This window comes from Corticium candelabrum, chromosome 1 (genome assembly GCF_963422355.1).
Source record: "Corticium candelabrum chromosome 1, ooCorCand1.1, whole genome shotgun sequence".
NCBI lineage: Eukaryota > Metazoa > Porifera > Homoscleromorpha > Homosclerophorida > Plakinidae > Corticium > Corticium candelabrum.
Genome location: NC_085085.1, coordinates 14,408,252 through 14,418,993, shown reverse-complemented (window position 1 = coordinate 14,418,993; position 10,742 = coordinate 14,408,252). Strand labels below are relative to the sequence as shown.

The 10,742-nt window shown below is 40.3% G+C and overlaps 2 protein-coding genes and 1 long non-coding RNA gene across 3 annotated transcripts; 1 reads left to right on the top strand and 2 right to left on the bottom strand.

Annotated features, from left to right (window-relative positions):
* Positions 1 to 73: 73 nt before the first annotated feature.
* LOC134182213 (uncharacterized) lies at positions 74 to 1,505 on the bottom strand. The gene is made up of 5 exons (XM_062649596.1): positions 1,257 to 1,505; positions 1,075 to 1,174; positions 407 to 517; positions 272 to 334; positions 74 to 214 (listed from the first exon to the last, which is right to left on the bottom strand). The coding sequence occupies exons 1-5, from the start codon at positions 1,355 to 1,357 to the stop codon at positions 92 to 94; spliced, it is 498 nt and encodes a 165-aa protein (XP_062505580.1). The 5' UTR covers positions 1,358 to 1,505; the 3' UTR covers positions 74 to 91.
* LOC134182205 (EF-hand calcium-binding domain-containing protein 5-like) lies at positions 1,434 to 10,051 on the top strand. Its single transcript, XM_062649586.1, has 20 exons — positions 1,434 to 2,148; positions 3,462 to 3,525; positions 3,587 to 3,660; positions 3,717 to 3,829; positions 3,890 to 3,932; positions 4,042 to 4,135; positions 4,623 to 5,675; positions 5,975 to 6,086; positions 6,158 to 6,239; positions 6,301 to 6,457; positions 6,522 to 6,802; positions 6,879 to 7,039; positions 7,096 to 7,195; positions 8,089 to 8,220; positions 8,277 to 8,429; positions 8,493 to 8,853; positions 9,231 to 9,327; positions 9,423 to 9,549; positions 9,618 to 9,714; positions 9,767 to 10,051. The coding sequence occupies exons 1-20, from the start codon at positions 1,471 to 1,473 to the stop codon at positions 9,958 to 9,960; spliced, it is 4,173 nt and encodes a 1,390-aa protein (XP_062505570.1). The 5' UTR covers positions 1,434 to 1,470; the 3' UTR covers positions 9,961 to 10,051.
* On the bottom strand, positions 1,873 to 9,668 carry LOC134182223 (uncharacterized). Its single transcript, XR_009970293.1, has 5 exons — positions 9,579 to 9,668; positions 9,401 to 9,505; positions 3,569 to 3,598; positions 3,436 to 3,502; positions 1,873 to 1,974 (listed from the first exon to the last, which is right to left on the bottom strand). It is a non-coding gene; the product is annotated as an uncharacterized LOC134182223 (long non-coding RNA).
* Positions 10,052 to 10,742: the final 691 nt, after the last annotated feature.

The window sequence follows — 10,742 nt, the reverse complement described above, 5'->3', positions numbered from 1 at the left end:
TAAATTGGAATGATGCAAAAAAAGTACTCAATACCTCACAAACTAAGTTGTCGCTAACGATGTCATGTGACTAAATATTGATCCCAGAAAATCATGGAGCACAACACTCTGGATGCTGTTCGACAACTTGCACTGGTACATCCATCGAGTTTCTTAGGGCCTCTAGGCGTTGATCGTTGAAATGATTGCCGGAGAATGGAACCCAACAGAGTAGCTACACAGTACAGTTTAGCTCTTGAATATTGAAGTGATGTTCACGGAAGTGACATACAGAATTGAAGATTGGAGCGAGAGGACAACAGACAGGAATAATACCAGACGAGAATGAACGAGCCTGCAGGTAAAGACGAGACGTGTGTTGGCAATGCAGTTAATTCGAGTATTTCGTGGAGGACATGATTATTACTATGGCTCTCGTCCCACTCTCCTTGTCAGGTTGCATCTGTATTTCAACAACATCAAGCCACTGCGACTTTGTGTAGCTGTACATCTGAACGAAATGTCTCGTCTTGTCCACCTGCATTAATTAACAATGCACTTCATCCTCAAAAATACAAATTATTAAATTTCCGTATAAATTAATGACACGGCTAATAATGTCCCTTGTGATTAACTGTCTCTCTCACCTGTCTGCTGGCTTAACTTAATTCACTAACTGACACTATACCTTCACCTTCGTGTTGCTTAATTGTCCATGAGCAAGTAACCATTTGCTGTAGCTGCTTTCAAATACAAGGCTGAAAGGATTCCTTGATACAAGAACACCACATCAGAGAAGGCAATCAGAACAGTTTGATGACGCCGTACGCTCTCCTACAGGAGGGAACTGTGCTTGCATTGGCCATATGCATGGCCAGTTTTCTACAAGAGGACACGAGAAGCAAGCCAAAGTCTCTAAAATGTCTCTCCCTTCTAGGTGGGATGGGCTTTAGCTAAACTTTAGCTAGACTACTTCCAAACAGTCACACAGTCACGCTCGCTGACCGAAAGTGATCCAAACCCTTTAATTAACTACTTCGCTCAGTCACTATTAGTTGACTATGTTAACTAGGCTAGGTGAACGCTAGCTCTAACCTCATGAATGTCGTAGTCCTGGTCTGTATTTTGACTGGCCTTATTAATAGCATCAACCAGTTTCTCTACAGCCTCTGCAGGAGAACAGTCAATGTGCCATCTGCAGTGTAATAGAAAAGACGACACAACTTGTTATCTAGGAAATATCACCATACGTGTATACGTAGCGAGGACACACTTACATTTCATCGCTCTTGTGACAGTTTCTCATCCCAAAGCACCACATAGCTGGCCGTAAGAAAGCCTGTACTGGAGCCTGGCACGAACTTAGACAGCACGTCATGGCGTTGTACCAGATTCCAGGTGAAGTCACGTGAATAAATATCGAGTAAGTTGATTTCAACGAAAGCTCGTTTCGAGGCAACCACTCTCTCACGTGACAACAACGCCAGTTTGATGTCTTCAACTGCTGCTTCTTCTACCGATGACACATCTAAGGTCGCTTCAGGTGTAGCTTCTCGTACTGTCCTAACTGCGGTCAAAAAATGGCGTGGTTTGAAAGACACAAAAGTGAAGAAAAGACTTCTCGCTTTGAAGGAAGAGCGTCGTCAGAGGGAAGCAGAAGCTAAAGAGAAAGCTCTCCTCTTAGCAAGGAAGATCCCAGTCGATGTGCTCGCACGAGAATGGCTTAACGAGACGAAACCCAATGTAGAAACGAGAGCTTACTTGCTTGACAAGTTGTTACCAACATTAATTCTGGCCGTTGAGAAACTCTTGAGTGAAGTGAGCAAAAGGAACTTAGAAGATCAAAAAGGAATTGTTCCTGACTTCAATCCTCTCAACTTTCTAGCTCAATATTTGATGAGAAATAATCCTAGATTTGTCCATTTCTCCGACTCTTCTCCCTACATGCGGGGAATACGAGCTGTAGCTGAAGAGCTAAGGAATAGCGTCTTTGCCCTGGAAGAGAACAAGATAGCTAAGGCGAAGGCTGAAACAAGAAGGAAGAGGGAAGAGAGACAGAAGCAAGCGGCAATGAAAGAGGAAGAAGCAAAGAGAAGGAGAATCACAATTGCTGGAGCATTTAGAGATTGGGTGCAAGGAGGTGAAGTCGATGTGGTTGAAAAGCCACAGGTAGGTTAGATTGATACCTTAGTGCATGATTACTGAGCTTAATTAACTGGACTGCGCTCATAATATTGAGAAAGTTTGATCTGAAATTTGAAGAACTTTTCCCAATGCAATGGTACCTGTAGATGCAATGTATTGTGAATTGGTGTGTATGTTGCTATTGCTTGCGCCTGTTACAGCTGTGGGTTAGATTGAAATAGGTCTGTAAACTATACACTTAGAGCAAATTAAGTAATAAATTTGAACAACCCTAGCATCTAGGCTGCATGACAGGTAGAAAGTGGGTAGACAGACAAATGGAGAGACATACAGATAGATGGACAGACAGACAATATGCTTCGTTGTGGTGTCACAGAAATGCAATGGTAGAGCTTAGGGCTAAAGTTATTGAAAGTAACCATGCAAGACTATATCACAGCCAGTGGGTCGTGTACCAGACGGTGGCATAAACATAGAGTTTACTGGTTGTATGAACTAAGGTTGGTCAATATGTTAGTTGCAGACAGACAGACAAGTGGACAAGAGTACAGGAGTGGTAAGTAATCAGAAACACGAGTTAACATTGTGTACAGTCAAAATGTACTACGCAGACAGACAGACAGACAGACAGACAGACAATCAGATGAAGCAGGAAGACCTAATGCTGCGGAATTTTTAGACTTTGGAGGAAAAGATTCTCTGTACAATTACAGAAGTGTGATGTTCAAGTTATATCAAAAGAACTAAGCATGTTGTGCAGTGGGTCTGAGAGGCCTGACTCTCTCAGCACCCAATTTTTTTCTCATTAGTCTTAGTTATATATAAGTGTTTAGTTTGCTGTAATGTTAGCTTTCAATGAACATTAGTCTAGTTGTATTACTGTAGTTCTTTGCAGAATTGTATCATAATTTGATGTAAGAAATAAAAGACAGACAGACAGATTGTTATATTTGAACTCTTACTCTACCAATAACAGTCGCTAACTTTACGTATGCAAAACAATAACAGTCAATGAACAAAATGTTGAACGTCTTTATCATACAGAAAATCATCAAAATTGCACTTAGACAACTTCAACAACTTTATAAAATCACACGAGAGTTGCAAGACAGACAGACAGGAAGATGTATTTGACAGACAATCAACAATTAGACAATGGAACAATTGAACATCTTCCATTAGTTTCACACATTTCTAGTGTTTGGCTCTATAGCCAAGCAACATTGCATGAACACTATATGTATATATACTCTAAATCACTGGCACAAAGACAGACACAGACAGACAGACAGACCAATAAACACAACTCACAATTGTGATATTATTTTCAATCTCAGGTTCAGTCTGCACTTCAATCTTTTCAACGCATGACTGAGTTCTATCCAGAAGAGACAAAGAAATGTGTGTAAACGTACACAATCTATCACTGTTCCATATGACATACATGTGCTATTGCTGCTAGTGACAGAATACTCTAAAACAATAGAAGACGAAGTCAGTCATGTCCATCAGCTTGATCAATCGATGTTTACAGATGTGAGACAAAACAATACAGTGCAACAGTATGACAGTGTTATTAATTGTTGCGGTAGTATGTGTATATGTTTGTCAAAGACTTCCCACGTGAGGTATTTGATACATTTGCTGAGCATTTGGTATCATGTGGTCAATGTATCGTGGCTGACAGACATCTGGCAAAGCTCAGGTGAGTTGGTGCATGGCCTATGGCTGATTGGCTTTGATGAATACGAGTATAACTTTGTAGGGCAATAATGAGTGCTGCTTTTGCAAAGGCTGATGTTGGCGAGGTTGTATCTGTGTTGTGTGTGTGTGTGTGTGTGTGTGTGTGTGTGTGTGTGTGTGTGTGTGTGTGATAACTGTATCAACTCATTTGCATGATGATGTTATCATTTGTAGATTGGACTGTTGGATCGTGTGCAAGTTCTCAAACTACTACAGAGGTTTTATAATTCATCAAACAACAGCACGGGATTACGAGATCCAACAACATGTAAATACATTGATCACAACTAGCTCCTAAATTATACTAATGAGCATTTAGGGCGTTGATATTAATTAGTTGTCTTTAAAACTCAAACATTTCAATAATTTTGTTTGTAGTCTTACACTCATCCACAGATTTTCTAAAATTAGAGAAACTTTATTTTTCTAGTATTTTCACTTGACACTAGAGTACAGCTAGTAGATCATGTCCTCACAGGAAACTGCCAGCAACACACTTCTAATGTGAGACATCAGACTTGTGGTTGTTGATTGCTGACGCTGTGGCAGTGATTATGATTTAAATACATGATTTGCTCAAGATGCATGAGGAACCAACATGTAACCTGTAACATCATGGGTAGAGCGTCTGTACTGTGTTTGTGTTATAGCTATCACTATGAAGCAAGTAATAGTTTGTTCATTGGTTTACCAGTTAATTGTGTATTGCTGTCTGATTGATGTTATTCACATTAATTTGTGACGGTAATTGGCAGGGCATATTGTTGAAAACACATTGGAACAGCAGATGGGGGAGGAGGCTAGTGCAGGATTGCTTGTCAAGAAAGACATAAAAACAGATGAAAATGTTGAAGAGAGTCAGCAGAAGGCCAGTGCTAAGACAAACAAAAACATACAAGATCTCAATCAACAACTAGAAGACGACAAAGAAGTGATGGTTCAGCAGGAAGGCAATGAGCGAAAAGAACAGAAAGAAAATTTGCAGGAAATCAATGAAGAAACAACTGGAGACAGAGATAAGAGTTTCAACACAACAGAAGCATCTAAAGCAAATGCAGATGAAACAGTAGAGAAAAGCAATGAGGAAAACAAACGTTTACAGAAAGATGAAGTCACAGCATTAGGCACAAAAGATGTACCAAGTGCAACAAACGTAGAGGACAAGACAACAACTACAGCAAAAGATCAAGAATTTCATAGTGAAGAGCCAACGAGTGACCAGAAAACTGATACTGCTGACACACGTCCTGCTGCAGATGATCACTTAGATGAGAAAGTAGAAGCAGAATCAAATAAAGAAAGACCACAGTTGCTGGATGAAGGAACAGATAAAGTCAAGGTGGAGACTGAAGAAGAGATACAAGAGACCACTGCAAATGTCGTCGTTGATGAAGAACAAGAAAGACAATTAGAGAAAGATAAAGAACAAGAGAGAGAAGACATCGCAAGTGACAAGCCAGGAGATGAGTTTGAGAGCAAACAAGCAGATGTAGATGATAAGTTGGTGAAAAATATGAGCAATGACAGCAAGGCAAATGAAGATGCAGATAAACAGAATCGCATAGAGAGCACAGAACGAGAAGATGGCAACGATGGACAAGATGATGTACAACAAAGTGATGACATCAAACACCATGTAGAAGTTGGAAAGAGCGGTGAAGAGATGATTGTGACATTTCATGTTACACCAGTGCAAGAAGAAGATGGAAGTGGTAGAACAACTGAACGAACAATGACTACTTCTAGAACACAGAGAAGTCAATCGAGACCAAGGACAAGAACAAGACGCATTGGCTCTCTCGTTTTGGGTGAGAAACGTTTGTTTACAATAAAACTCACACTGATGTCTTACAATAACAGACACTTACAGTTTTGACATTTAACTATTTGCACAAACATTTTAAACTAATCACAAGGATGGCAGTACCCAGTATGTTGAGATTGCCAAGCATGGTTTCAGCACTTTCCGGGGAGAGCATGGTCATCTTTTTGCCACCTGGGAAATTATAAAGACAGAAATTTCCAAAATTAACTGAAATAATTGAAATTGAGATGTTTGGTGGCTTATTATCTTGTGTAGCTATAGCTGCCATCCATTTTGTTTCAGAGACTCCAATTCACTTTGAAAGTAGTCCTGGCCCTGTATTCGATTCAACAACAGTTTCCAAATCTCAATTTCTCCAACTATCGCTGATGTTTCTTGGCGATCAGTTAACCATGTAAGCATGCATGCAGTCAGAAGTATTACTCTAGTGTTTGCATATGGGGCAACAACATGAACTTTCAACAGGGAAGTTGCGCGGCAGCTGGCTGACTTCATGGCACAGCATTATGGAGAAGACGAGGAGGAGCGGGAAAAGAGAAGATGCAAGGTGTCCTATTAAACAGTACATACAGCCTTGTAATCAATTCCTTTTAGTGTGTTGATCTTAGAGTCGCTCATTGATAAGACAAATGGATCGCCAGAATGCAATCAACCAACTGTTTATCAAGTGGGATCAAAATTGTTCAGGCTATTTAGAGATTGACGAGCTGCAGATAGTTTTGAGAAGATGGAAGGGACTCGACTCAAGGGGAGCCAGAGAACACGGTCAGTGAATTAAGATTTACTGGACTGTGATGTCTCAAATGTCATTAATCTTCGACACGTTTAGTTCGTCAAGTACTCGACGCCGTTGACAATGACCAAGACCAGAAGTTGAATCGTCAAGAACTACAAGCATATATTGAGCTGCTTGCTGATGAATTTCCGGGCGATGATGACGCATTCGATGAGATAGTCCTGTTTCTCACAGAGAACGTCGAACAAACATACGAGGAAGAAACACGCAGGAAAAGTAGACTGAAACTGTTGGAGAAAATACGAAGGGCCGGCAAGACACACGGAGTCAACTTCCAACCACTCTACCGTGCCACCTTTTTGGCAATTCAAAAAGTCAGAAACATTTACATTCAAACTTTACTCATCACTTGATTTGTTCATTGAATCACCGAATGAAACCACATTTTAGGATGCAGGAGAGCACGGGGATAAGGAAGTAGTTGGTGCAAATGTGGCCATTTTGGAAACAGCAGAGGATGAGAATGAACAGAATATTCTGAATTTTGTGGCCACCACTGATGATAAAGATCTTGTTGGACGAAGGCTCCACCGGTTGAGCAAGAAGACAAAGTAATATTTTATGTGCCTATTTCTCAATGGTCGCTTGTGGTAATCCTTATTTTCAGTTTTGCTGTGGTTGACTCAGGCAAGCCAATGGTTATTCCGAAGGTCAGTGCTCACAGTGCCGTTCTAATAGGTGGACCAAGAGGCAGGGTTGTTGAAGAGGTGAGTTGCTTGTTTGAAATACGGATGGACAGACTAGCAGAGTGAGACAGATATAAGTTTTACTCTGCTCAATTGTTAAATGTTAGTTTAAGTCTTAGTAAGTTGCCTCTAGGCCATAGGACATCCTTTCTAATTATTATTGTATGATTAGCTTATTGTGTTTACTAATTTTGATGCTTGATGTGCATTGGACAGACAGATAGACAGACAGACAGAAAGACAGACAGACAGATAGATAGACAGAGAGACAAACAACAGACAGACAGGCAAGAAGACAACAGACAGACAGACAGCAGCTCAGGAAGACGGCACGGCCGCAGCTACCCGTGAGGTCAAGAAATCAGAGAAATATGCTAGAGAAAGGGATGTCTGGGGCCTCCCCTCCAACTGCATCCCATTAGTGTTCGAACACTTTGGACGTTGGGGCTCAGAGGCAGCTCAATTCCTGCACCACCTGTCACTTCAGTCTATAAACGAAGATGGAAGAAAGAACGGTTGTGATTTTAAGTCATTCTGGCGTAGATGCATGTCGGTAGCTTTGCAAAGATGTAATGCTAGCGTCATTAGCAGAAAGTTAGCAAAGCTGGGACATTCTAAGATCTTTACAGTTGACAGTTCATTCGCACGTAGTTAAATTATAGTGTTGGTCGTTTGGGCCAGACTAGAATGTAATAGTGTTTTTCTTTGAAAATATATGTATTGACAGACAGACAGACAAGACAGACAAATAGACAGTCAGACAGGGTTAGCTTAGTCTTTTATATATTTTCCAACATCAAACTATCGTACATTGCTGCTAAATCACAAAGTTTACGAGTTCACAACTAAAGTCAGACAAACAGACAGACAGACAGACAGACAGATTCACTGATTGATTCATCGAACATCTTTAGGTTTGTGACGGATCTCTTGTTCTTGTACCGATGAAAAATGAAGGAAATCGGGTGATTGGCGTACTGTCAGTTGACTCTGTTGCTGATCCACCCGGTAAAGAATTTGCTGAGCATGAAGTCAGCTATTATCAGGTGTCTAACTGATAACTCGTCATTATTAAAGTAATTAGTTAAAATACGTTGCTTAGGGAGTGGCAAGAGCGCTAACAAGTTCATACATCTACATTGATGTTCGTCTCAAAATCCTACGCACCACACAGTCAGCCATTGCATGGATACACAGAAGATGTCCAACAGTTGTTGAAATAACGGTTTACCTAGTTGAGCCCATGCAGCACTCTGTAAGTGCATTCTCACACAAGTGTAGCAGTACAAAACAGTTAATGCCCAAACTATATTGTCAGGCTGATGGTGAGTTTGTGTTTCGTAAAATGTTGACTACTGACGTGAGAGGCGAATCTTCAATCAACCTGAATCCACCTCAGCTGGCAAAGAATGACAACTTGTTCAGAGGCTATCTCTTCAAGTGTGTCTACAATTCAGAGACTGTGACTAGTATCGCATACGGTCACAATCGCGTTGCCCACCCGCTTCGCAACAGTGGAGGATACACACTGTTTGTGCTGGATATTAGCACTGGAAGATCGAAGGGATTGCCGCAGCAGCAGAACGCTGAGATGAGTAGAATGTTGAACTTGTTGACGATGGCGTGTGCTGAAGTGTCACACGAAGTTGAGAATGATGAAGATCCAGAATGTGTTTTGGGTGAGTTACAGTGCATCTGTGCTGTACCGGAGGTTTATTGCTAATAAAATGTACTTTGAGACATTAATGTATCCTGTCTGTCTGTTCTGTCTGTCTGTCTGTCAGTCCGTCTATCTTTCTGTCTAAACAAATTTTCTGTAGAATTTAATAAAAAATTTATGTCCAACTTTTTGTACATTAGACATCAGTTTGTAGTTTAATGTTGAGATTGTAAGTAGTAGACTAGGAGTGAAATAAACCAATCTGTCTGTTTACTTGTACATTTTGCGTCCATTTGTCTATATGTTTCAGTTTGTCTATCTGTCTGTTGTCTGTCTGTGTGTTTTATCTGTCTGCTTGTCCAAATGTTGACCTACTGTATGTATTAATTTTATCAGAGGCGGAGTCTGCAAGTCAAAACGTCCGTATTAGTGTCCTGTTTGATCGTCTCATGTTGATGGAACTGCGTGAGAATGTTGAGAAGCTTCAACCAAAGTTAGTTTTAGTACAAAGGACTGAAACCTCAATTTAATTGAATTATAACCATTATGCTAGCTAGTGTCCTCACCGCACCATGTTGTCTTGTTTAGCATTTTCTCAGAGCTGAGGAGTTATGTTATCCCTCCTGCTGTTGTTCATTGTGTCATTCAAGCTGTGCTAACCGTCTTCTATCCTGAGCAGACAAAATTATTTTCAGACTGGAATGAGTGCAAACAGGTAAAGCGAATATGCCTCTATTAGCTTACATCTGTTCTATGTTTGTTTGTTTCTTTCACTCTGTTTAGGCTGTCTCTCCTGAGCTGCTGAAGAAAATATCACACCTTGATCCAACTGCTTCATCTGTTAATATCAACCAAACTCTTATACTTGAATTACTTCAAGGTACTTCGAGTGTCAAGAAAAGAATAAAAATCCTCAATTTGTTGTTTCTCAGATGTTCCTCACGGTGAAGTTTCGAAACACGGCTCCAGACCAGCCGAACTTCTCTACAATTGGCTGTATGTATGTCTTTCTCTCATTGAACATACAGGACGAATGAGACAAAATGAGCAAGTGAGCCCTAAGGTCAGCAAACAGGAGACAACAGACAAGGAATCACCTTTGGAAAGCAGTGATGGTAGCCCCTAAAACTAAGTGTAGTGAGGACCAAATATTGTTGATTATATAAGTAATTAATTATTGCATAGTGAGAATGAAATTTAAATCTGCAAGTAATACATATTAGTTGTACACTGACACCATTGTCTGTTTCAACTAATGCAAAGTGTTGCTGTGAGTTTTGATGGTAAATAAAGCTATTAGATGTCACAAGTTGAAAGATGATAGCAATCCTGAAATTCAAAAACTCATACATACTCTAAAATACTTTAATTAACATTGATGCTCTGACTTATGTGAATTTATCCATTTGTGAATGGTTGGGAGTGTATGAATTTTGATGCAGAAATGAAATGAAAGTTACTCTATGACTGTCTTCAGAAATACAAAAGCAAGATGTCAAGTGGCTTTGTCTGATTCAACTCGGCGCTCCTACCTATTGCAACGAGTGGTCTTGTGTGAGACATCCCATATGCTGTGCAGTTTACATGAATTATGCATAAGCTGTTCAAAGTGTTGATAGTGACAAATTGACAGTGTTCACAGCAAGGTTTGCTTTTGATGCAGTTTTTGTGGACAGACAGACAGACAGACAGACAGACAGACAATTCCTGCACCGCCTGTCACTTCAGTCTATAGACGAAGACGGAAGAAAGAACAGTCGTGATTTTAAGACATTCTGGCGTAGGTGCATGTCGGTAGCTTTGCAAAGATGTAATGCTAGCGTCATTAGCAGAAAGTTAGCAAGGCTGGGACATTCTAAGATCTTTTACAGTTGACAGTTCATTCGCACGTAGTTAAATTATGGCATC

Coding starts and splice junctions, on each gene's coding strand:
- LOC134182213 (XM_062649596.1), bottom strand. CDS start 1,357: ATGACGTGCTGTCTAAGTTCGTGCCAGGCTCCAGTACAGGCTTTCTTA. Junction 1,175..1,256: donor TGTCACAAGAGCGATGAAAT/GTAAGTGTGTCC, acceptor ATTACACTGCAG/ATGGCACATTGACTGTTCTC. Junction 518..1,074: donor AGGACTACGACATTCATGAG/GTTAGAGCTAGC, acceptor TAATTAATGCAG/GTGGACAAGACGAGACATTT.
- LOC134182205 (XM_062649586.1), top strand. CDS start 1,471: ATGTCTTCAACTGCTGCTTCTTCTACCGATGACACATCTAAGGTCGCT. Junction 6,240..6,300: donor GGGAAAAGAGAAGATGCAAG/GTGTCCTATTAA, acceptor TGTTGATCTTAG/AGTCGCTCATTGATAAGACA. Junction 9,715..9,766: donor TATACTTGAATTACTTCAAG/GTACTTCGAGTG, acceptor GTTGTTTCTCAG/ATGTTCCTCACGGTGAAGTT.